We start from the raw sequence: 25,286 nt of genomic DNA, 5'->3' as shown, positions 1-25,286 counted from the left end.
GTGCATAATTTAACTTCTCTGACTGTTTATAATGTCTTCTAAAATAGACTATAATCATTAAGACTGTGACTTATTTTCCTCAATATTTTCTGTTAGCTGTGTCAGATAAACTTGGTCCTCAGCCTTCTGGAATCCAACCAGAAGAAAATGGCCCAAGTGCTGTTGCTGTCTCTGGAAATGTAGAGGAGGAAGCCTCCTGTGAAACAAGTGCGAATCAAGAAATTTCAAGTCAAAGTACTGAATCCACTGCCAACTCGCTTGCTGCAAACAATGAACCTCAGCCACACCCAGAATCCTCAGGGCTTGCAACTCCAGACGAGTCCTCTACCAGGACCTCAGCTCTTCAAGAAACTGATGATAGTGATGATGATCCTGTTCTAATCCCAGGGGCAAGGTATCGAGGAGGACCAGGACACAGGTTAGGGGAGTACTTATTGCTGCTATTGCTTGGCAAAATGCGTTTTTTTGAATGGAAGATCTAGAAACCCATGCCTCATATCCTTAAGTAAAATAAGTTGTTCTTTGACAGCTAGCCAAGAGCTTGATGGCTGAGTCTAATCTGCCTATACATAAGATATGTATAGCTATATTTTCCCTCCTAGCCAGGCAAGCTCCTACAGATCTAATACCTGCTTGTGCTTATTTCTTGCCTGCTGAATACCCCAGTGCTAAATATCTGCAGTTCATTTTTTATTATTCTCCCTGTAGTCGTAAGTATATAAAGTTCATAAATTTGTGTACAGGGAACTACATTTTCTTTCAACTGTACTTTAGGTGTTCTTTCTTTGGCAAAGCAAGAGCTTTTACCTGTTGTTGTTTAGTAATGTTGTGTGTGACTGTAGTACATACATCAAGACTGATGTGTTTATTTTTTTCATTCTTACTTTTTCTCTGAAGGAGAAACTGTAATCCTTTTCCTTTTGTTGGTTACTGAATATCAGTATGTGTGGCAGTAAAAGAAAAAAGATAGGTTAGTAGTTGTCGTTATTAATAAAAGATGCATTTAGTGAGTTTTGTGTATTTTTTTTTTCTTGTATAATATAAACAGCTGTTTATACTTGTTTGATCATTCAGTAAACTTAGCCCCGAATTTGGTATTGCTGGTTTAATACCTGTGTTCACTAATTTCAATTCTTGGTCTTTTAAAAAGCTGTAATAATTATTTAAGCAACCTCTCTATTGTTAGACTTAAGAAAACACCTTGCTTACTTGTTTTAGATGTTATGTAACCTTGTGTCAGATGCCTTGGCTTTACTCCTATGCTGTTCAAAGGCAGCATTGCCTTGCTGTTAATTTCTTATGCTAGCAGCGCAAATTCTTTACAGCATTGCTATATGTATTCGTTAGGAATTCAGAAAGAATTTAATAGTTGTGTATAGAAAAGGTTTTGAATAACTTGCAGTTAAAAAAAAAAAAGTCATAAGCCACCACCTTGTCAGTAGTGACAAGGAGAACAGTCAGTGGTTACTTATTACATAGCACGAGTAATTCTGCTCACTAAATGACAGTTTTTATGAAAAATCCAATATAGTTTCCATCTTAATCCATTAACTTTCCATGCAATACTAAGTAATTGTAGATAAATATCTAATGGCAGAAATAGTTTCCACTGCAAAGCCAATGTTCATGATGATCTAGTGATTGAAGAGCAAGCTGTGCAAAGCCCTGCAATTTTAATCCCATTTCTGGTTTTGAGCCAGGATTCTTAGCTTCTCTTCATGCACCTTTTGGAGTAATGTAATAAGTATGACACTTCTAGGTATCATATAGCTGTTACAATTTCCCACTATCAGGGACATCTTAAATGAAGTTATGCTTCATCTGTCATGGTTTTTTTCATTCTTTGTGTGCAGCGAGATTTCTTCCTGTTGCAGTTTAAATTTATTGTATAGAAAAGATCATTCAACTAAATTAATGATATAATTAAAATTCTTTATGCAGCCCCCTGCTCCCTTGTTCTTCCTCCCAAAAAAATGTGACAGAAGTTGCTATGCAGTCAATACTGGTTTCAGATTGCCTCCAGGCTTTCATTCATTACTCAGGTTTAATGCCTGACCAATTCATTTTGTTCTTCTTTTATGTGTGTGCAAGCAGTTAAGTTTTCTAGCTTAACTTCTGAGCAGTCAGATATACGTTTCTATTACGTTCCCTCCTATTCTTCTGGTTTCAGGAGTTTCTAAATGTCCTCTGAGATACTGAGGAAAAGTAAGACATCCTTTGTTTGCTCAAAGAAATTTGGCTTTCCAGAGAGAAAGCAGGCACTGGTGGTCTTAAAGGATAGCTGTAAGCCCTCTTCATATTTATATCTCATATGAAATAAGAGTGAAAGGAACTGGAAGTCCTCTCTACTACTACTATGACAGTTGTTATAGCATGTAATCCCTTTCATAAACTGATCAAACTTATATAAAATCTCCCGGGCCCCTTTAACTAGTGGGAAGCTACCTCAAAACATTGCTGCTGTAATGGGTATAAATTGACTGAAATTAGTCGTTTTGTGCTTACATACTGTTTTGATTGAAATAATTTTTTCATGCCCAATGCTTATCATTTGAATGATGTTCATCCTGTCCATTTTCAGCTTTTGTCTCACTAGACTAAAAGTGCCAAATTTTTCCTCCTTAGCAGTAAAAATTGGTGGGTTTCCTGCCATCATGCTGGTTCCTGTCTGTGCTCCCCCGTGTTCCACTTCTTTCCCAAATATGGTAGACCATAATTATGCATACTGCACTGTTTAGATTTTGCTAGGATTAATGGTATGAGTATTCGTCTGGGTCTAGGGAAGACTCTCTGAGACACAAGTGAGCTGTAGTGATCCTTCTCCTTTCTTGCTTATGGCTCACAGTGGTAGCTTGTGGTCAGACACAAGATCAGTTAGTATACTGAAGTCTTTCCTATTTTGTCATTTCTAATTAACGTGTTCTTGTCTTTCACCAGAAGGAAGCTCAGAAGTGTATGACTCTCAATTTTATACTACTGAATTTCTACCCACCTCTTTTTTTCACGCGGTCCTACAGTCCCCTTTATATATAGAGTTACCTAGCCTTATGTTCTCAATGCACTGCATGAGTACATTCCTACATTCTGCTCAAAGACTGTTAGCAATGTATTGAACAAAATTGCCAGCAAGACTGGTGCTTAACTCCACCAATATGTTCCTGTAGGCTGATGTTTCTCTTTTCTCGCTTAGTAAATTGTGTTACCTAACTATTCCTTTACTAAATCTCATTTTCTCAAGTTTATCTAATAATTTAGTTTCCAATGTGTCATCCTATAAGATAATTAATGGCATTAATATAGAAGTAATAAAGTAGATTTTTTTCTCTCTGGAATATCGGGGCGGGGGGGGGAGTTGCTTTGGGCCTTTTTTGGTTTTGTTTTGTTTTTCCTTTCTGGAGAAGTTTATAAGTCTAGCCTACAGTAACCTACCTTCTGTGAACCTATTTTATGCAGTGGCAGAAAAAATGTTTAATTCCAATTTTTCTCTAGGACAAAAATTAAAAAAGAGGCTGTAGCCTTCTGAAACAGAATGCTAAAAGCTGTTTGACTAATAAGCCTTTTCCAGTATATAGCATTACTAGTTTTATCTACAACCAAATTTAGGTTTCTTTAGGTTGTGTTTTTTATATACCTAATAACTACCTATTGTTTATATTGAGGAGAAACTCAACAGTTGGGGAAATGAAGATAAAGGAAACTGTCTCAGAGTCATTTTCCCACTGTAAAATACAACTTTCTCCACTGAGAAGGGAAAGGTAGACTTCTGATTCTGTAATCATGATCTTAAACTTCCTCTTAAGGAAAAAAAGTGGCAGAAATACCCTTTCGATAGCTCTGTTGGCAGTACCTGCAGTTAAATAAATGGAGAACTTCCTGCTGTATCAACCCCGCCGGTCTCACTGTAGTTTTAATAAGATGGATGTAGATTTCAGATATATGAATAGAATGCTGTCCATTTTGCAAATCTAATGTTTACAGAGCTTCCATTATTTGAAAATTTTTTGGGGTACTAATCCAACTTTTAATGTTTTCAAGCTGAGGATTGGGTCTTTTTCTGTCTTACATAATCTAAGAATAGATACAAGAGACATGATCTCTTTTTGTGGATGCTCATAAATCTGAAAACACAATGAGGATAGATAGTTTCTCGCCAACTAACCTGAAATCGAACTGTCAGGAAAGACTGCGCAACAGATACAGAATCCTAAAGTTTGCACCCACTTTATTATTTTGAAAAGGGCTTAAAATAGGAGCAGGAAAACGTGTAGAAATACCACAGTCCTTTGGTTGATAAGTTGGTTAGGTCAGCTAGGGATAGTTTTGACACAGAAGGACGCTTCTTTGACAGAAATAATTGAGAATGTGACATCTGACTTTTTTTCTGTAGCATTTCTGTAGTCACCGAGCATTGCTATAGGAATGGTGAAGATCAGTGACTAAAAGAAGCTAAATACTTATTTCATTTTTTCTATTATCCTTGGGCTAGTTAATACATGCTCTTTTTAACAAAATGTATAAGGAACTGGACAGAATATTTCTAAATTTAAAAACTAAAACCTGTTTTGTACAGCAGAGCAGTTTAGCTAGATACTCAACAGAGAAAATAACCTTCTGGGTATTTTAGCGAATCCACAGGAAAAGATCCCTCCTCTTACAAATATGAGGAGATATACAGATTTTTAAGTCTCAAAGTATGTACATAGCATATATTCTTTAAAACTTACTAAGTCCAGCAAATGTAGTTGGAACACAGATAGATAATATGGCCCACCTTAGCACTGTACTTTGTAATCTGGGGGTGGGGGGGTGGAATCTATGCAAAATGTACGTTCTTCATGCACAGAGTGTGCAGGTTTTAATAGATTGATCTTAATTTTCACAAATTAGTCAAAACTAGTCTCTGAGGGCTGCTTTCCTACTTAAATGACTGAAGTAATTTTGTTTGGATTTCGACAGAAGCTGATCTGTGAGCAGAGGCTAAACCTGGAAAACGTTAAACTAGTAGGTTAAAATTTCAAACAAAAATGAATGTAAAATGGAAATGATTATGCAGCTGCTTCAAGTTGTGCTATGATCTATGAAGAATTACCACGTTTTATAAGATCAACTTTGTGTACTGTTATGTAATCTGAATACTATTTTTGCTGAAATCAAAGTAGTCTCATGTACTAACACAGCGAGGAGAAGGAGTCTTCTCAGTTGGAATACGTAGAGCACATTTTGTAATAGATGCTAACATTTTAAAAACGCAATACCCAGCATTTTTGAATGACTGTAGTTGTTGTTCCCTTTACTAGATATAATATCAGAGGAACAGCGATAGGTGATAGAATAATGAGGTAATTAATTATTTTCTTCCTCCCCTCCTCCTTTTTATTGCCATATAATGGATTTATCAGGTTCTTGTTTTTCGTATCTAACTGGCATTTTAAGAATTGCTGTACTTCAGATGCTATGAATTACAGAGCATATTGCTTGAGTTATATTTAGCTGCATGTATTGCATGGAAATTGAAAAGAAATGGCAGTGTATACATTTAACAACCTATTAACCTTTTTATTGTGTGCCATAGAAATTAATGGAATTTGAAAAGTGTGTAGTATGTGAAAAGCAAATACCTTTTTATATGCAGCTGCTGAGGAACGTGTTATATTTGCATGTGCCACTGCTGACTTGCTTTGTCTGGTAGTAGAGAACACCCAGTTCTGGACAAAAACGTGAGAATACATGTATCAAAGACCATTCATAGTTTTTGCCTGAACAGGGTTATGGAACTGAGCGTAATTATTAAAGCTATATTTGACAATACATATTTAGCAAGATACATGCTAAATCTTATACAGTATTTATTTTAATGAAGTTAAATGAAAAGGTCACTTGATATCATATTCCCCATTGAATATTTGAATGAATTAATTGTAAGAACATATAAGGCAATTTGGGCAATTGTGTTTGGCCACATGCTGTAAGACAGAAAAACTATCTACTGTGATTTAATGCCAAAGGCTATATATATAATGGAAATGGCACAAAATAATTCTAATGATGAAAATTAACATCTTGGCTTTGTGTGGCTGGAAAGGAAAAGACTCAGGATGTGGTTTTGTAAAAAACTGAGCCTGAGTCCTATATTTTAAATGCCTACAGGAAAATAGCGCAAGCGTGTATTTCATTGTCTTATATTCCAATCTTAGCTGTAATTGGAACACATGGATTTAACTTGGCAACTTTCTTAAAGGTTCAGGAATCTGTGTACTCTTTGTACTTTAAATTTCACAATAGGCATTTTTTCTGTATTAATCATGCTTACCATGGAGTTCTTTAGTTCTTCAGCACAGCCCATGGGAATATTTGTTTCATATTTCTTTAAATTTAATATAAAAATGAATGATGCATTCACCATAGAATTTTTTATCAGTATATTTTTCTCTGATTTTCATTGTCATTCCGCAGCATATCAGGTAAAAATTTAAAAGTGTTTTGTAGCTGAGAATAGTTGAAACATTGATTGTGTTGGAAGGCCAGGAAATTACTTAGGAGTGCATTACGGTAAACATTTCTTTTTATATAATCAGCGATGAAGTAGCTTGGGCTTTAGGGTGGAGTTGGTGTGCTGTTAATAGGGTGGGTTTGCCCTTGTTTTTGCATTATCTTAATGCTTGAAATTTGACAGCAGTAGTAAATCTCTTCTTTAGGTTCAGAGGCTTCTAAAGGAATATGGCTATTTGGTAATTAAAATCAAGAAATATAATCAAATCTTGATATTTAGAAAAGAGATGTGTTTTAACGTGGTTGTGGGTTAACCCCGGCAGGCAGCTCAGCCGCACACAGCTGCTCACTCGCTCTCCCCCAGTGGGGTGGGGGAGAAAATCAGAAGGGTAAAATAGTGATAGAACTCGTGGGTTGAGGTAAAGACCAATACAATGGCTTATTAATTAGTCACCTTCCTGAGCTGGATTTGACTTTGGTGATGATAGCCAGCTTGTTAAGACACGCGGTTGGAATTCTTGGGCAGGAGCCATGGTAGCTGGCAGGTGAATTCCTCTACATGGTCAATGAAGAAATGACCATACGGCATCAGAGAAATAGGCTCTAAATTAATGGTTATAAGCCTTAGGTTTCCTGCAGTTGTTTTGGATAGGGAAAATAGTTCAAATGAGAAGATGGCAGCAAATGGGGGGGGGGGGGGGGGGCGCGGCGAATCTTAATTTGAGAGAGCAGAAGAGAAGGAACTAGGGTTTCTGGTACATAGCAAAAGAGACAACGTTTGTCTGCATATAAGTAAATTTGGAAACTTAAGAAGTGACAAAAATCCTTAATACTGAAGGAGTCAATACTGAGCTCAATATTCAATATGGAGCTGAGGCAAGAGGGATGGAAAAAGGAAGCAAGTACACAAGCTCTACAGCCAACTGCTGCAGCATAGCTCAGGTTTGCAGTAATGGTGTTTGGAAGAAGCGGGGTTATCAAGGGTACCAGATTAATTTTATGGCACCCACTACATCTGGACCTACAGTGTTCTGTGTTTGCAACAGAATTCCTGTAGATTGTTTACAGATTCAGTTGATGGATAATTGTGCAGTTTTCCCTCCTGTGAAAAAATATGCTTAATTTTGACTGTCTCTCTTCTAACTAGTAGGTGAGCGTAGTTGTTTTAAAACATGTAGGGCTAGTTAGCCAGAAATTGTTAAGTACCATAGATTGGGAACTGAAGTCTGCAGCACGCTCTCAAAAAAAAAAAAAAATTTAAAGAGCAATATGTGACATATTGTGCTTTAAGAAACAAACTAGTTAATTGTGCAAATTGCATAGATTTTTTTGTTAAAAAAAAATATATCCTTATTACACTTCAGAATATGCCCTATGTAATTTTTTTTAAAAGGCTTAACTTACATGTTTACATCTTTTTCCATGTATAATACATAGCTGTGGATCAGTCTGCATCACAGGGGTTTTGTGGGTTTGTTTTTGGGTTTTTTAGGTTTTTTTCTTCTGAACCTATGTTTAATTGAAAGAATTTAATGGCTTCACTTTTAAATCCCTATTCTACTCATCTAGGGCTTAATTTAAATGGGCTTTTGATAATTAATGCTTACAATTGACTTTGAAAACTTCAAACCTGGCTGATCATACTGGGAAAAGTTGTGCTCTGGTTCATGTCTATATTCTTACTTTTGGAAGTAATATGTAAAAATTATCTTCCCTTAAGACATACTCCATTGAAGTAATGAAAGTATCATACATCATCTTGGGCTCAATCTTACTAAGGCTACACACACCAACTTTATTGTAAGATATTGCACTAAGATACCACAAAATTTGGCAAAACACACTTAAAGGCTTTGTACCTGGGACCAGACAGTAGTACTGAATTATTCTAAAGTCAGAGTACTACCTACAGTATAAAGGCATAACTAAAATAAAGTTCAGTTTCATTGCCTTTACAAGACCTTACGTTTTTTCTACTGTAAAATTAATAACATTAATCTATATCCAGCATTTCTCAGGCATCTTCGTTATTTGATGCCTGAATGTGAATACAACTGTATCAATTCATGGAGTTGCCTGAGCAGTGCCGACACAACGTGCATAAATTTCATTATCTGACATTTTGTGCTTGGAAGAGTACACAGATTAGAAGGAAAGCAGCAGCTCGCAGTCAGGCTTAGCTTAGGCTCAACTTCAGAACGGTATGAATTGCACATCTGCTGATGCCCCAAGTGATGAGGCTACTATCTAAGTTTATGTTGGCACAGACGGGAATTGCTTATCACAAATACAAATGAAAATTAAAAAGGCACAAAAACAAATATGTTGGATTTTTTTAATTGATTTTTATGTGACTTTAAAAATGTGTAGAAAATCTGTCGTGATGTAAAAGTAATACCTTTCAGAGAGAATCCTTTTCTCTGTAATGTTCTTTGCTCTGAAATGTCATTAGATTGGGCTCATATTTATCTTTTCTGGAGAAGATTTACCTCTGCCAGGTTCCTGCTTTTAGCAGTATGTTACTAGAGTGCCTGATAACAGTATCACAGTTACAGCCACCTGTGCTGGGCTGCATTCTCCCTCTTGAAGGTAATAATTGACTTTACAAAATAACTAAGTATCAATCCATTCATGCCTTTTAAAATAAGACCCCAAATCAGGAATTGTAATTCAGAACTGAATGTAGTTGAAAGACAGTTTTTACCAAAAGTTGCTTCTGTGCTGCTGCTTTTATTTAAAAATGCATGGTTCTTGTCTTGAGGGGTTTTTTTGTAACGTCTGCATTCAAGCCTAGGGAAGTTTAGAGGAGGAGATTAATTTTTTCTAGAGATGCTAAGATGAAAAATTATGCAAGAAACTACTTTGTATTACCAATTAGTTACTTTAATACCATCTTCTAATTCCAAGACTTGTCACTGCTATCTAGCAAGTTACCCTTCTGAAAGAGATAGACAAGTCTACTGGTTTGTCACGCCTAATGACAGCTTCTCATCTTTTATTAACTGATTAATGTGGATACTGAAATATACACTGAAAATACAAATAGCAATCATAGTGATAGGTGTAAGGCTAGCAGGCATGCTTCTGAAACCAAAAGGGTCTTACTGTGCTGAAAAGCTGTGTGTGCCATTTCCAAACCTGTGTGGTCACTGATGGGGTTGGTAGTGAGTAGTTGTTATTACATGATTCTTGCTTTTACTTTCTCACACAAAGCCCATCTTTTCTTAAAAAAAAAACAAAATACAAAAAACAAACAAACAAAAAAACCCCAAATATGTACAAATAATTGTTTAAAATCTCTATGTGTTTTATGTAACATCATATACATGCCACCCTTCTTTTCCTTCACATAGAAGTAAACTGGTAAATAGAATAATTCTGTGATCTTTAAAGCACAGTAGATAAAGAACATGGGCTTTTTTTTTTCTTCTCCATTCTATGAAGATTTTGTGAAGAACCACCTTCTTAAATCTGTTGAAGATTAAAGTTGAGAATCCTTATAATATATTATAAAGACTAACAAATACAGTATATTTATTTAGTGTAGTATAAAAAGGAGGAACTAGAAAATTGCCTAGGTATGAGATTGAGGGGATAGAAAACTCTCACAAGGGAAGTAGTAGTAGTCTATTTTTTCTGGGATTGTTTGCTAGACAAAGTTCTAAAAAATGTATTATAATAAATAGTCCACTGTTAAGTGGATCTATTGGCTAGTGCTTACAAATCTCTTCTAGTTTCTGTAAAAAATTATTAAAATATCTTTGAAAAGCATAGCTGTATTAGATGACATGTCTTAGTATGACAGTTTGTAGGGCATTTGGGTTTTTTTTTTTTTTTGTGTTTGGGGTTGTTTTTTTTCAACATCTGTATGGTCGTGGTTTAACCCGGAAGGCAACTAAAACAACCAGACAGCCGTCACTCGCTCTCCTTCCCCAACACAGTGGGATGGAAGACAGAATGAAAAAGAAGAAAAAGGTTACTAGCTTTCTGGTAGCAGTATACTGAGGTTACAAATATGTTCAGTTCTAGCTCAGTTTACTTTTCAGGATCATAACCTGGTCCTAGTGGAGGGTGTCCCTGCCCATGGCAGGGGAGTTGGAACTAGGTGATCTTTGAGGTCCCTTCCAACCCAAACCATTCTATGATAAAAATTCCTGTAATAGTTTGATTCCCTGCAATCTGCTAAAATCTGTACCTGCTCCTTCTTGAAAGTGACATTCCCCTTGGACTGTGTTCAGGACCTCAAAGCTAGTAGCAACCCTGACATGGAATAAAAGGAGAAAAAGAGTTAGCTGCAGGTGCTGGGATGTGACAGTTTGGTTATAGCTGGAATTATGGGGATCTGCAAACTTAAGAGCTAAACAGGAAAAAAATTGGTACCAGGGTCTTTTCCCAGATGAGTCAAAAAGTAGATTCCTGGAATTAAACATTCACAAAACAAAATACATAATTTAGCTTTTTCTTCTCTGTTATTCTAGGAAATCTTCAGCTGTATTCCTCCCTGCTAACATATGGGATAGTTGCTACAATAATTGATCTCAAATCATCTCTTGCCTTAGTAGGAACTTTTTTTAAAGCTGTCTAAATCTTGAGTCTTGTCATACAGAAATAGTGAAGAGAAATACATTTAACAAAATATTGGGAAAAAACCAAATCATACTGGAAGGTGCACTAGATGCTTAATAACTTTTTAAATTTTAAAAACTTCTGTTTTGGCATAGATTTTTCATTTCAGAATTTTTCTACGTCATTATGAGTGGAAGCTATCTCTAGCACTGAAGAATAAAATAGCATGTGAATTCTGCCAACAGCTGAAATTTGTTCTTCAGAGAGGGAATAAAATGTTGCATCACTTGACATTCCACTGTCTTGCATGCTATTCTTGTTCTAAGCCAGGATAGAAAAAAAATTAAAGTCTGTAATTTTATATTTGGGATAATGTTGGTGTCTGTTCCAAACTTATGGAGAGTGTGTTTGAGTGCCTAATTATTATTTTGTAGTCTTTTTTGATAGCCTGTTTCAGTGTTTAGAGATGGACTTTCAGTAGTGTTCTCTTTGTCTGCAATTTATAGACGATCTGCTGTTGCCCGCATTCAGGAGCTCTTCAGAAGGAGGAAAGAAAGAAAAGAAATGGAAGAACTGGAAACACTGAATATTAGACGTCCTTTAATAAAGATGGTTTATAAAGGTCATCGGAACTCTCGAACAATGGTACAAACTCTTTGTCTGTTTTGGGAACTGTAGAGATTTATGGACTGAATCAGTGTAGCTGCTGCATTGATATGCTTGACAAAAGGATATTGTAGTGTATTGTAAGCACTTTTTCTTGTATATTCAGTTGGAAGCCATATAATTTGCTCTAAATGAAAATTAAAATGTGTGACTCGTGTGTCACCCTGTTAGGTATTTTAAGTATTCTTGAGTTTAAGACTCTCTCCCCTGAACTTGCTTTGAAATCTGGGGTAATTTTTTTAAACAACTTTTTCGTTTTCTCTGTCAGCTTAAGTGGTATAAAATGTGCCTGCCTTCAAAATTATGATGTACTCACTTTTTGATCCAAGTTCTTTAAAGGTAAAGATTAAATAACAATTTTGAACTGCTTTGAAGGGAAAGTGAGGATTAAGTCATTATTTTGAAGAGCTTTGACATCTTTGAATTAAAAAGGAAATAGGGCTAGTTATTAAATTGTAATCTAACTACTAGATACTCTTTTTCACACAAAATACTGTATTTTAAGAAAAACACAGTCACTGTGTTTGTTAAGCAGTGGTGCATGAGAAACAAATGCTGTTTTCCTCGCTATTTCTTTTTTGTTTGTTTACAGTATTTTGAAGATGTGAAGTTCTCAGCACTAGATGGTATTTTGTAGGAGTAGCAGGTGTATTATTTTTGCAGAAGATCTGAGGAGTAGACCCTCTACGTCCAAAAGCAATTTTCTAGAGTTTGTGTGAATGGCTTTGATTATATTGGGGTGAAATGTTTCAGTAAATGCACATTTCAGTCCTCATAACCAACAAGGCTTAGAGTAAACTTTGATTAATGACAAGGAGTTTTGTGCTGTATTTCAGAAATTAATTTTAATTGCTCAAAAACTGGTTAGTTTAAAAGTCATAGCATCCAGCACTTTGTAGTTAGGTGATATTAAAACTAAGCTTGCCTAAGTAGTCTTAATTCAGTCTCCATCTGCATATGTGTTATTATACAGATTATTTAATGGATTTCGTTGTTTGGTTTCTTTGGGATGTGGGTTGATGATTTTGCTTTTGTTTCTCATGAGCACCTATAACAAGGAATGCATACAATGGAAGATGATGTGATTTTCCCTGTGGTTTCTATGGTGGTAAACTTAATTTTAATTATTTTTTTTTTATTGATATCCTCTTTCCTGCAAGGCGAGGGCTGATGGCTTTTCCCTTTTAAATTTGTGAAGGAGACAGCTTAGAGAGGTCTTGGTTCCTACACACATGAGCAGCCCAGGGATAAAGTTGTCTTGCCAACTGTATGGACATGAACTATTTTAATACATATACAGATAGAGATAAGAGTGAATTAAGGTTATGCAGGTAAATTGAATAATTCTGGTGGTACTTTACTTCTGAGAACTTAATTTGGCAATCTTACAATTTTTTAATTCAGCATATTTTAATTGTGATTCTTATATTGTCAGAAAGCAAAAGATGATCATAGAATCATAGAATGGTTTGGGTTGGAAGGGACCATAAAGACCATGTAGTGCGAACCCCCCTGCCATGGGCATGGACACCCTTCACTAGATCAGGTTGCCCAAAGCCCCATCCAACCTGGCCTTGAACACTTCCAGGGATGTGGCTCCCACATCCTCCCTGGGCAATTTGTTCCAGTGCCTTACCACCCTCAGTGTAAAGAATTTCTTCCTTATATCTAATCTAAATCTACCCTCTTTTAGTTTAAAACCATTGCCCCTGGTAAAAAGTTTCTGTCTTTCTTACGCTATTTAAGTATTGAAGGGCTGCAATAAGGTCTCCCTGGAGTCTTCTCTTCTCCAGACTGAACAACCCCAACTCTCTCAGCCTGTCTTCATAGGAGAAATGCGCTAGCCCTCTGATCAGCGGTGTGGCTCAAGCACTTGCCAGTGAAGACTGAGGCAAAAAAGTCATTGAGTACCTCAGTCTTCTCCATATGCTGGGTAACCAGGTATCCAGTTTCCTTCTGGAGAGGCCTGACATTTTCCCTAGTCTTCTTTTTATCACTGATATACCTATAGAAACTTTTCTTGCTGCCCTTGAAGTCCCTGGCCAGATTTAATTCTATCAGGGCTTTAGCTTTCCTAACCTGATCCCTTGCTGCTTGGACAGTTTCTCCGTATTCCTCCCAGGCTACCTGCCCTCGCTTCCACCCTCTGTAGGCTTCCTTTTTGTATTTGACTTTGCCCAGGAGCTCCTTGTTCATCCATACAGGCCTCCTGGCATTTTTGTCTGACTTCCTCTTTGTTGGGATGCATCGCTCCTGACCTTGGAGGAGGTGATCCTGGACTACTAGCAAGCTTTCTTGGGCTCCTCTTGCCTCCAGGGCTTTGTTCCATGGTATTCTACCAAGCAGATCCCTGGAGAGGCCAAAGTAGCATTATATTGATGTTCGCTTGCACCATTGGCAGAGTTGGAACGTTTTTAGGTCCAGCACACAGATCCCTGTCATGTAACTGCTCAAATGATATCGTTAGAGTACTAGGTGTTAACATTTTTTCATGAAACAGACCTGAAAGTATGGCAACAGGGGGTGTGATGGTAGTGGAATGATGGGAGGTGGGATTTCTTGTTTCTCTTTAGCTCTTGGAGGAAAATAAATGCCCCAGATCCCTTTCTTTTTCTTCAAAATTTATCTTTTGCCATATGCCTTCAGTTCTGTGTCTCTCTGGTCTCTTCCTTACTGTTTTGCCCTCCAGTCCTAGTCTCATCTCCTTTCATATATGTGCCATTCTTCCTCTATTCCACTCACCCCAAGTCTTGAGTACCCCTTTTAAAATATTGACTTAAAAGAAACTTTTCTTCAATAGAGCATCTGTGTGTACCTAATAAATGGTATAAGTTGTGTATCCATACAGTAGAATTGAGTGTGTATATGAGTTTAAAAACAAAATTTTAAAATGTTAATTTCAATTCTCTTAATTTATATGGTGCTAAAATTAGGTTTTATGATTTTTAGAAAAGTAAAATCAGCAGTTGTTAAGAGAATACAAAGGAAGCAAGAAGTCAATTGAGAATTAAAATATAAAGTTATTTATTATTGGAAATAATTTAGATGTACTTCTAACAGGATAACGAAAAACACATATTAAGAAGAGCTATAAGACAAAAGCTGCCAAAAGATGAATATATTGGAAATACATCTTTCACTACAGAATCCAAGAATGCAGTTTTTCTGGCTTATTTTTAGACATCAGGATGACTTTATTGCACTGACTGCAATCATTGGTACATATTCTATAGACAAAGATATAGCTAGCCTGAAATTTAAAACTGGACGTGCTCGTGCTGGAAATAAAGTACATATTTTTAACAGCAGTAAGAGTTCAACTTACTAAGGTGATTCTTTATCATGGTGATTTTTAAATCAAGATAGCTGGGGCAAAGGACAGAGCGAGACGTCATCTCTGTCCTTTTCTCCAGTGCGTTTTCTGAGAAAACTGCAAAAAGAAAGCCAAGGATGCAAGCACTGTCCTCTTTAGAAATTAACTAAGATGTGTTACTTGGAAAATAATTCCGTAGTAGGATTCTGGTTAATGGTCTCAAACTCAAAATTCTGTCCATTATGCTGGAGGTATTCTTAAATACCAAAACTTAGGAAATTGTTTTATGCTAAACTTTAAACATTGGGCATCACTTGTGTGAACTCTGAAAGCTGCTGCACAGGAAACTTCTGTTTACATAGGTATCTCTCTTGCCCAATGTATGTCACTTTAAAGAGTTTGTAAGAGGTACTGGTAACTGTTTAAAGTGTAATCTTGTGTGTAGGATTAAATTTTTAACTTCCAGACTCTTTTCTCCAGCGCAACCATGGGACTTCCAGCTTTCAGCTCACATCTTGTGATTGAGTTTTGACTGGTGTTGAAGCAGCATCCCTCCTCCCTCTGCCACTCCATCTAACCTCCCACCCTATAGATGATGTAGGACAGCAATAGAGGAAGATACTGCTGCCTAGCCTGTTCCTCTTTCTAAAAGTTTAACAATGGTTATTTTGATGTCCTACTCTGAGTAAAATCAGAAGTGATTTCTGAAGAAGGTTCTTTCATTAGCAAAGGAAGTGACCCATTCTTGTTTGCTTGGACTAATTGTTTGGCTTCTTTTGGGTTACATCTTTTTAGGAAGGGAGGGCAAGAGAAGCCTTGGCATGGTAAGATTATTCTACATTTAACAAACCTAATAGTTGCTTCTTGAAAAAAATATTCTAGGGTGGCTTTTTTTGGCACAGAATTTGAATAAGCCACATTTTTTCAGGCTGTAATCATAAGGGTATCTTGAACATAACAGGTGTAGAATAATACCAACACTGTATTTCAAGGAAATGGATATTTGATACTACTGCCACTTTTTCCTGGCCTGCAATTTCTCTGTCATTTACGTGATCATTTTCATTGTAACACTCCTCTGTTTCATAGGGCAGACTGCTTCAGCTGCCTTCAGTTCCAAAACTCATGAGATTGCAGATCTGTGAAACACCCAAGGAGTCTGGGTTTCCCAACTGAATTAGTAAATACACAATTAATAAATAACACAGCATTTACTGCACAAGTAATTATTTATAAAGAAGTAACATTAAAGAAATAAAAATAGTATAGTCTAATAGAAATAATAAATACATGAATCCATGCAAAAATATAGCTAATATGTATAAATTATTATCGGATAATACATTATTCTTATAATCCTATGACGCTACCACATTTTGGAGAGGGGGATGGGAACAAGGAGGAGTAAAAAGTTCAGATTTATCTACTTGCTTGTCTCCCAAAGATTTTTTTCAAGTAAAGTAGAGGTCAAGCTAGCTATCTTGTCATTGACTGTATCTGCTATTTTCTTTAATTCTCAGAATTGGGGACAAGACAGTCTATAGTCATTTTGAGGGGAGAGATGGTCACTTCATTAGAAAAGTCTTCTCAGCATTGTTAGCAAATGCGTATCCAGAACAATCATACTGATGAGCCATGAACATTTATGGAGCTTAAGGCATTTAAATACCTACTGAGTCATAGCACTTCACACGAGGAAAGGGAAATTGATGTCATAAACCATTATATAGCATACTAGCCTAAAGCATGAGCATACCGTTCCCTAAAACCTCCCTTTTCCTTTTACCCGGAAGATGTTGTTCCTCTCTTCATCGCAGAGAGAAGGACCAGAGGCTGTGCGTTGGTGGCAGGGGAAGAAAGGCAGATTGCGATGGGAAGCCTTTGCTGTCTCTGCTGAGACAGTCCCCCAGCTCTAAAGGCAGCCTTCCAGCAGCCTCCCTCAGCGCTGTCAGAGCTTCCCGGAGAAGCTGCCGGAAGCGAACAGCCCAAGTACACGCTGTCTGCGTCACTACACTTGCTGTGAGGCACTGCCACAAACTACGCAGTTGCAGTGAGAGGAGGCTGGTTTTCTGGAAGTCTTCTCAAGGGCTTTGGATCTTTCTTCAATACCCTTCAGTCAATGACACATCCAGCCCTGTTGCGTTCACTAGCAAACGAATATGCACGCTTTAACTCAGTGCTGTGTTTGTGAATTTCCTCCCATCTTTTCTGGTTTATGAAAAATTCTTGAGTAATTTGTGCATCTTTCAAGTAAAAATTATTACCGTGTTATTCTCAGCGGTGTAGAACTTCCTTCTTCAAATGTACAGTTCTCCAGTCAGAGAAGCCTTCCTTGAATGTTTTAATTACAGCCAGGTCAAACTACTGTGTTATCAATAACATTATAGAGGAGTTAGCTGGAGACAAAAACCAAAGACCGTCCAATTATAATTTTTGATGAGTAAGTGATTTTAAAATTTATATAATTTGTGTGATGCTAGTCCAGTCAGTGCAAAGTAAAATTCCATAAACTGGCCCAACATGCTAGAATGACCTTCAGCGTGAATAGTAGGCCCTCAAACAATTCACTGCCTTTGCAAGATAGGTTTTTACCTTGCTCTCTAAATTTATACCCAGCAACATGTGTGTTTAAACAAAAATTTAAAAACAACAAATAGTCCGTGTTGGCAGTGTATTACACATACTCTTTGCTGATAGCATGGGAACACTACTGATATGTGACGAATGTTAGCTGTATCACTTCAAAGAATTTGCAGAGGTGCTCAGATACCTCAACAAAGTAATGACAGGAACAACCATATAGAATAAAACGCATCATCACTGTGTCAAGAAAACTGTGATATTATTGTTTCTACTTGCAGGGAGAGATGTTCTACTTTTATCTACTATTACCATAATAGTTGTAGCTGAGGGGTCGCTTCTTCTTGAATGCCTTCCTTGTTCAGTGGCTTACAGCTTTAATTTTGGCCTTGGACTAAGAAGTCTTAGTTCTTATCTGATTGATTATAGAGGGGGGAGAAAAAATTCCTAATTTTGATTTCATGACCCCTTTTTATCTGTCAGACCCGGTTAATTCCCACTCCCCAGTTTTCATAAGCTTCTGTCTCATTTCCTCTTCCTCTGTAAATGGAAAATCCCCACCAGAGATTAGCCTGTCACACACTTTAACTTACTGAACTTTTCCCAAAAACTGTTTCACGTACCTGTCTCCAGCATCATCCCTGTCACTTTGGAAAGTGACAAACCTGCCGTCATTTATTTCCAAACTGCTCACTCCGCGCCAACTCTTCTGTTTTTCTGTTAGCAGCCACTGTGCCCTGGAGATCTATAACCTTCTGAATTTTCTTTTTTTTGATCATTCTTCTTTCATTGTTTCCTTTAAATTTTTTAAAATGTTATTTCTGCATATGCAGAGTTCTTACATCAGAGGCAGTGTTATTGCAGAAACAGGAGTATACTCTTTGAATGTGCTTTCCACTAGCTAGTCTTACAAAGTAATTTTTATTTTTGTTTTTACTGCAGATAAAGGAAGCTAATTTTTGGGGATCTAACTTTGTCATGAGTGGTTCAGACTGTGGCCATATTTTTATATGGGATCGACACACTGCTGAACATCTCATGCTGCTGGAAGCTGATAATCATGTGGTGAACTGTCTTCAGCCTCATCCATTTGACCCAAGTAAGATGATCATTTTTCACAGTCTGCATGTTCAGGTTATCTGTAGTAAAGCATTTTAAAGCTCAGTCTTAAATTCTTTGCTCAATAGAGCATTGTAATGATTAATGAACTATTGTTCTTTTTTTTCCTATATAAATTAGAGAATACTGCTTTTAATTTTGTCTTTTACTAATGACCTTTTGCCCTTAAAACTCTCCTTACTCAATAACATCTTGGAATGAAAAATGTTACTGACATAGTATTTATAGGAAGTTAAGATGCAGTAAGAAGAATCTCCATTTCTTGCTCCCTTCAATACATGAAATGTTTTCCGTGACACTAATAAGGGAAATGTAGGGTCACTGAAATGCCAGCAACACTTTGGGAATTGATATTGGAATCTGATCTCTGCTTGGCTCTGTTGAAAAAATTGAGTGAAGGTGTTTCAGTCTTACTGGCTTTGTGAGATCAGAAGAATGAATATAATTCATAGAAATTCTATTGATTTATATTTAGGGGAAATAATTATAGAAAAGATGGACCAAAGTAGCAGAAGGAATCACATGTTGTCTGACATGTACATGGAAAATCTGAATCATTCTGCAGCTTCTGACACAAAGAAAAGTATTTGTGTTGTTTCTTTTTTCATAGCTTACATGGCTGTAAAGTAACAGTCAGCTGTAAATAATTAAGCAAGTAAAGTTACAATAATACCAGAAAAGGCCGGGTTTTTTTCAGACTGTTTGTGGAAACATGGAATACTGCCCTACATTGGATAAGCCTCGAACTTTTAAATGGTTAATTAAAATGGTGTTCCTGTACATGTTTGGAGGGTGTAGCTAGGTTGGACGCTTCCTTTGGAAGTACTTTTCAAAATGCCCTGTAGCTTTACTGATTTCTTGATGGAATGCGACTGTCACACACTGAAAATGTAAGGAAGAGGTCATCTTTCTTGTAGGACAGTTAACCTTGTACAGTTTTCCAGTTTTTGAGATCGTTCTATGGAATTTTTATTCTCATAGTAGTTTTGTTGCAGAACATTCTCTAGATAATTGCACTTTTTGTTTTCCATATTTTAACAAGTATTTATAAGAGCATCCATTGCATCTTTGTATTTGAATATCAAATCAATTTACATGAAATACACTGAAATTATCAAATGTCAACATACACTGAAATTATCTTGCTTCTGGTTTTGTATCTGGGTCTATAAATCCTAAGGCTTTGTTATTAATGCATATACTGATCAGGCCATCAGCAGAAATATATTGGGGTTTTAATTTACAAAATGAGGCTCTTGATGCTTGCATATGTTTTCTTCAGATATATATTAAAAAATATACAATCTATAGCTCAGCTCTGATATGGAGACTTAGGTGTATGTTCAGCATGGGAACTGACATTTGCAAGTAAATGTTTCAAGTGAAGTATTTTTCTTCAACTCCAGTTAAGTGCAGAAAATACTGATAAAGACATAACATGCTTAATTTAGAATTACTATTACTTACTTCTAGTTCTAGCCTCTTCGGGTATTGATTATGATATAAAAATTTGGTCGCCATTGGAAGAATCCAAGATTTTTAACAGAAAACTTGCAGATGAGGTAAGAACCTTTCCTCCTTTTTCACCATAATGTTGCATCTTCTGATTCTGCAAAAGCCTCTGGTGCATATTACTGATATTGAATTAACAGAGTTATTTAATGTTCAACAAATGAGCTACAAATAAAAAGCTGCCCTTTATAATAGCTAACTTTCGTATCATTGGCAGCACATAGAGAGAGGCAGTTTGTATTTCATTAACTCTTCCAGAAATTATATATGATCTGGTGTTATATATGTGAAAGAAGTTGGAAAAAGTATGAACAATCAGATTTAGAAGGAAAACTGACAGGAATTAAGAAATGAAGGTAGTTCCTGTCTTTAAACAAATAAATTAACTGAAGGCAATACAATGATATGCAGAAGAACAGGAAGTGCAGTAATCAGTAGTATTAAATATTCTGTAGAATAAAAGGGAGTTAAGGTTAAGATTGCAAATTGGGAACTTCATGGAATAAAGCAAACATTGCAAGCCCAGTCAATTATGAAAGTCCATATGTAAAGTTATGTAACACATTGTTTTCATACCCCTAAAGCAATAACAATGTATATAGCAACTGGCCTATGATGATCATAGTTGACTGCTGAATAATCATATTTTAGTGATGTACATAACGTTATTTATCAAAATGTTAGATGTTTTTCTGTAAGTAATATATTAGGGCAAATATGTTTGTGGGGTGGTTTAGGATTTTTCCTGTGCAATCTCCTGGACAGCAGGGATAATAGACTGGGGTTTTTTAAATTATTATTTCTCTGTATTAGTGCTATATATATTTAAAACAAATCAAACCCCACAACCCTTAGCCACCGCCTCCCCATCCCCCTGGAAAACCCCCAAACCATCCACTTGTGAGTTTTGAACCTTTCCCGTTATTTTAGCAGTAGTAACACTGAGTGAAGTAACACTTCTTTGTCTATTGTATGATAGTTTTAATCTGTGATGTGTTTTGGAGCTTTTGGGGTTTAGAAATATTGCAAAACATATAAGTGTGCTAGAAGTAATTATTGTACTGATACTTTTGTCACTCAATTTTTAATAATAAGTGATCAGCTGTGCAAAGTGCCTGGTAAACAGATGAGATCACAAGAGGAACATGTTTGAGAAGGAATCTCAGGGAGAAAAAGAAATGCATTATTTTCTCGCCTTACAGGAGCTGATCTGAGAGGAAGGACTGAATAATGGTCAAAATTTGTTTCTACCTAAAGAAATTTTTATGCTTAGTGATAACAAAAGAACGTAGTCTAAAAGCTGAGAGACAAGCTAAGGTGCGGGATTAGAACTTAACAGGAAAGCAAGAAGGATGGCAACGAAGTACCACGAGGAAGGAGGGAGGCAAAAGAGCTAAAAATATTTGTTAGTGAATTTTTTTTTTCTTGAAGCTAAGACAGTAGGAGCTGACTCTTTCAAGTCATTTAGAGGCAAGCCGTAGATGTGTTTAGAAAGAATTATGGAGCTAAGAATGTTCCTGAACTGGGATAGAGTAATTGCTTGTGTTTCTTGGATTTTCTCCAGAAGTTTCAAGCAGCATGAAGGTAGGAGTTTAGGGTAACCTCATCTCTTTTCCTTCCCACATTCTTGGCCAGCGCTGGTGCTAGAACTTGGTTCTCTACAACAGTTGCCATCTGTAACAGCACTTTCTCATCAGTCCTCCTTATTTTGTGCAAGATCTCATTTCCAAAAGTTTTTCTCAGTTATTCATCTTAATATCTACCGTGCATGTGGACAACGGAATGATGATCTTTCTAGAGTATTCTTTAGGTAGACAATTAGGTATCTGTAGGCAGAGTCCACTGTTTGACTTTTCTTACCACATACAATTGGTGTAATTTTATTTGATAGTAATTATTAAAATATTGCTCCCAAATTGTAATTTTGGACAAATGCCTTTTGCATAGGAACTTTGTATCCATAAACCCATATTGATGCATACAACTTTGTGTTTATTTTTGATGCTGTTTCTTCTCCTTCCCTGCCTCCAGGTTATAACACGTAATGAGTTAATGCTGGAAGAGACCAGAAACACTATTACTGTTCCAGCTTCTTTTATGTTACGAATGTTGGCTTCGTTGAATCATATAAGAGCAGGTGAGAGACTTCTGAAGAGCTTGTCTACCACAGTGGTCTATGAAATAGCAGATAGATTGGGGAACCGTCAAGATCTTCAACTATCTGTAGCTACACTTGGGGATGATGAGAAGATTCAAGGATTGTTCAAGGATTGCCTGATAGAAGTACTCAGGAATTGCTGCTTTAGTGTGAGACTTGCAACATTTTTCCAGCTGTTATTTTTTACCTCAAAACAAAGAGCAAGAAAATAGCAAAATGTATTTTTATTTGTTACCATACCATCCATCCTGAAATAACTTATTTGCAATGTAGTACTAATTAGATGGTGAAAAATACTCTCTTTACTAAGCAATGATCTTTAAGGTGAGTGCTGTGTGATGGGAAAGCTATTGGGGATGACTGGAATGAGTCGTAAGATAAACTGACTGTCATTGTGGGCTTGGAATTGTCTAGGGGGGAAGGAAGGTGTGAAGATACAGGACTGAGGGAGGTACTAATGAGGCCGCTGGCAGCTGTTCCTGGGGCAGCAAGTATTAGGATGTCCCTTCAGTGAAGGGCCAGTTCCCTAGGGGCTGAAACTGGTGATATGAGAGGTTGCATGGAGAATTGTCGTTGGGAACTGGTGTTCCTGGATATTAGTGCTGGAGAAGTTGACTGCAGTGGGTTGATACAGAAGATCTAGGACAATGGAGAGACGACATACTGGGTAGGAAGCAAGGAGATGAAGTTTTGGGAGGCTGGTATGATGTGGGGCAGAAACCTAACAGAACTGTAGATGAAGGTGAAAGTGACTGTAGATATTGAATACGGGGACTCCGGCACTGGCTGAGCAGGGCAGTTGGGCGTATGGTGGTGAGGTAGGGAGGAAGCTGCCTGGCAGCAGCTGCTGCTCCTCTTTCACCTCTCGCTGATCTGTGAGAATTAGAGGGCCAGGAGAATGCCACTGTATCCAGCCCAGTGGTATGCCTCGTCACTGCTGTAACTGAATACACTGGTTTGGGGTTTTTTTTCTTAATTTGTTCTGATTTCTTTGGAGTACAATACTTGAAGAAGTGCCTAACACTTGAGTTACAACAGTTCCAGCAAAAAAATCTGTGTTACAGCTGGGTGGAGTATTTCTTAACCTGCCAGTGTATGGTTTGAGTGCTAGATCTTGAGCCAATCACATTCCCTCATACATTTCTGTATTTGCCTTTCTCTAAACATTTACACCTGATGTATACAGTGACAGATAGTGATTCTCCAGTTTTCTAGAGTATACACATTTCTAACTGCAGCTGTTCTAATTTCAGCTTCCCGGAACAGTGTTTCAATACTTTGTTTTCACCATCTCTTTTTAATATTATGCTTGTATTCATCTTTACTGTGCTGACAGCCAGTCAGCAGCTACAAGGTTTTTCCTTTTATACACAAATTTCACTTTTATGCCTGGAAATCCTTTAGGGCTTTTCTCCTGTTCTCCTTTCTTGTGGTAACATTTCTATCCAATCTCTGCTGTCAGTCCATACGGACTTCCTTCTACTGTATAACCCATGGCCTCTGTCCATTGTGTAATAGCCCAGGGAGATAGTATGTTATATATATTTACTCAAAAAAATGAAAACTTTGGAAGTTCTCTTTACTAAATCTCTGTGTCTTACAGACCGATTGGAAGGTGACAGATCAGAAGGATCTGGTCAGGAGAATGAAAATGAAGATGAAGAGTAACCGGCAGTTGTGTGCAAGCACCTAGACATTAATGGAATTTGTATAAGACATTAATTATATTTTTCCTTACAGAGCTTTAGTGCAATTCTAAGGTATTGCTTTTGGATAACCTAACCTTTTGTTTTTGAATGACTGTGTGCATGACTTTGGGAGAGTGTGCAAGTTAAAATAAGCAAAAATGTTTTTAAAACATTTTGCCATGTATGAGGGGTGCTAGAAGATGCAAAGTGCAATATTTTCCTTAACCTGCAAATGTGGGAGCTTGGATCAATGTTTTAAAGTAACTTTCATTATAGTAAAAACGTTGGTTCAAATAAATTTCTATACCTGCTGTTTGCATGTTTGTTGCTTTCTAATTAAAAGATTTGGTTGTTTTAAGTAGTTTTGTGTCTTTTCTTTGTGCAACCATTGATTTATCACCTTGTAGCTATAACCCCATTACTGCCTTCATTTGCATTCTTTCTTACGTTTGTGAAGTGACAAACACAATTATCTCTTACAGTGAGCGCTGGGATTCTCTGTGACTTGGAGACCCCGTGCCTTTTGGTTCTTGCATTTCCATGGGCAACCCACACACACATACACAAAATTGCCTCTCCATCAGTCTTCTTCTAGTGCCACTTCACATTCTCTGTGCTTGAATCTGTAGTGCTGGTGAAATAGTTATGTTTCACTGACAGATCCATGAGTATGCATTCTTTGCAACGACAGCAGATAGATCTTAATTTCCATTGGATTTAGATAGAGAAAACGTAGTGCAAAGGAACATGAATTTGAAAATTCCTGTGTGTTACTTCCTAGGAGTAATTATTTGGGAAGGAACGCAGGTCAGTCTGTGTAACAGGCTGTACCCTTCCTCCATACATTTTTGGATGGCAGTGGGGAAGAGGAAGCGAAGGAAGGAAAGCGGAGCAGGGAAAAGAGCAACTTTACTCAATGGCTGTTCTTGCCAAGGATGGCAGGCACCACGAGGCTCTGTTGGGAACTGTGAACGTCGAGAAGAATTCTAAATTGGGTGGACAAGGGTACTGGAAGCCTTATTACTCTGTTATGATTAACATATAAAAATGTCAGACAATCTTCACAAAACCTTGCTTGCATCAACCAAAAGAATTCCCCACGCTAAATGAAAAAGAACATTATCACAGCATTCTGATATCCTGATTCACAATGCAGGCAGGCTGAAAGGACTTGAGGAAGGGATATAAATCACAG

At 36.9% G+C, this 25,286-nt stretch overlaps 1 protein-coding gene across 10 annotated transcripts in view; it reads left to right on the top strand.

The window, feature by feature from the left end:
- The window catches only part of DCAF6 (DDB1 and CUL4 associated factor 6), a 93,294-nt gene extending 68,845 nt beyond the window's left edge, over positions 1-24,449 (top strand). For 6 of the 10 annotated variants that reach the window (XM_075768505.1, XM_075768490.1, XM_075768467.1 and 3 more), the window contains 7 exons: positions 97-418; positions 5,298-5,339; positions 11,562-11,700; positions 18,557-18,713; positions 20,207-20,295; positions 22,277-22,382; positions 24,007-24,449. In XM_075768505.1, coding sequence (XP_075624620.1) covers positions 97-418; positions 5,298-5,339; positions 11,562-11,700; positions 18,557-18,713; positions 20,207-20,295; positions 22,277-22,382; positions 24,007-24,071 — 920 coding nt within the window. In that variant the 3' untranslated portion in view covers positions 24,072-24,449. The remainder of the gene's footprint in view (positions 1-96; positions 419-5,297; positions 5,340-11,561; positions 11,701-18,556; positions 18,714-20,206; positions 20,296-22,276; positions 22,383-24,006) is intronic. The other 4 variants (XM_075768463.1, XM_075768524.1, XM_075768496.1 and 1 more) reach the window with 1 other exon arrangement.
- Positions 24,450-25,286: the final 837 nt, after the last annotated feature.

Source organism: Balearica regulorum, chromosome 1 (genome assembly GCF_011004875.1).
Source record: "Balearica regulorum gibbericeps isolate bBalReg1 chromosome 1, bBalReg1.pri, whole genome shotgun sequence".
NCBI lineage: Eukaryota > Metazoa > Chordata > Aves > Gruiformes > Gruidae > Balearica > Balearica regulorum.
The sequence above is the reverse complement of the archived record's forward strand: the minus strand, read 5'-3'. Positions and strand labels throughout refer to the sequence as shown.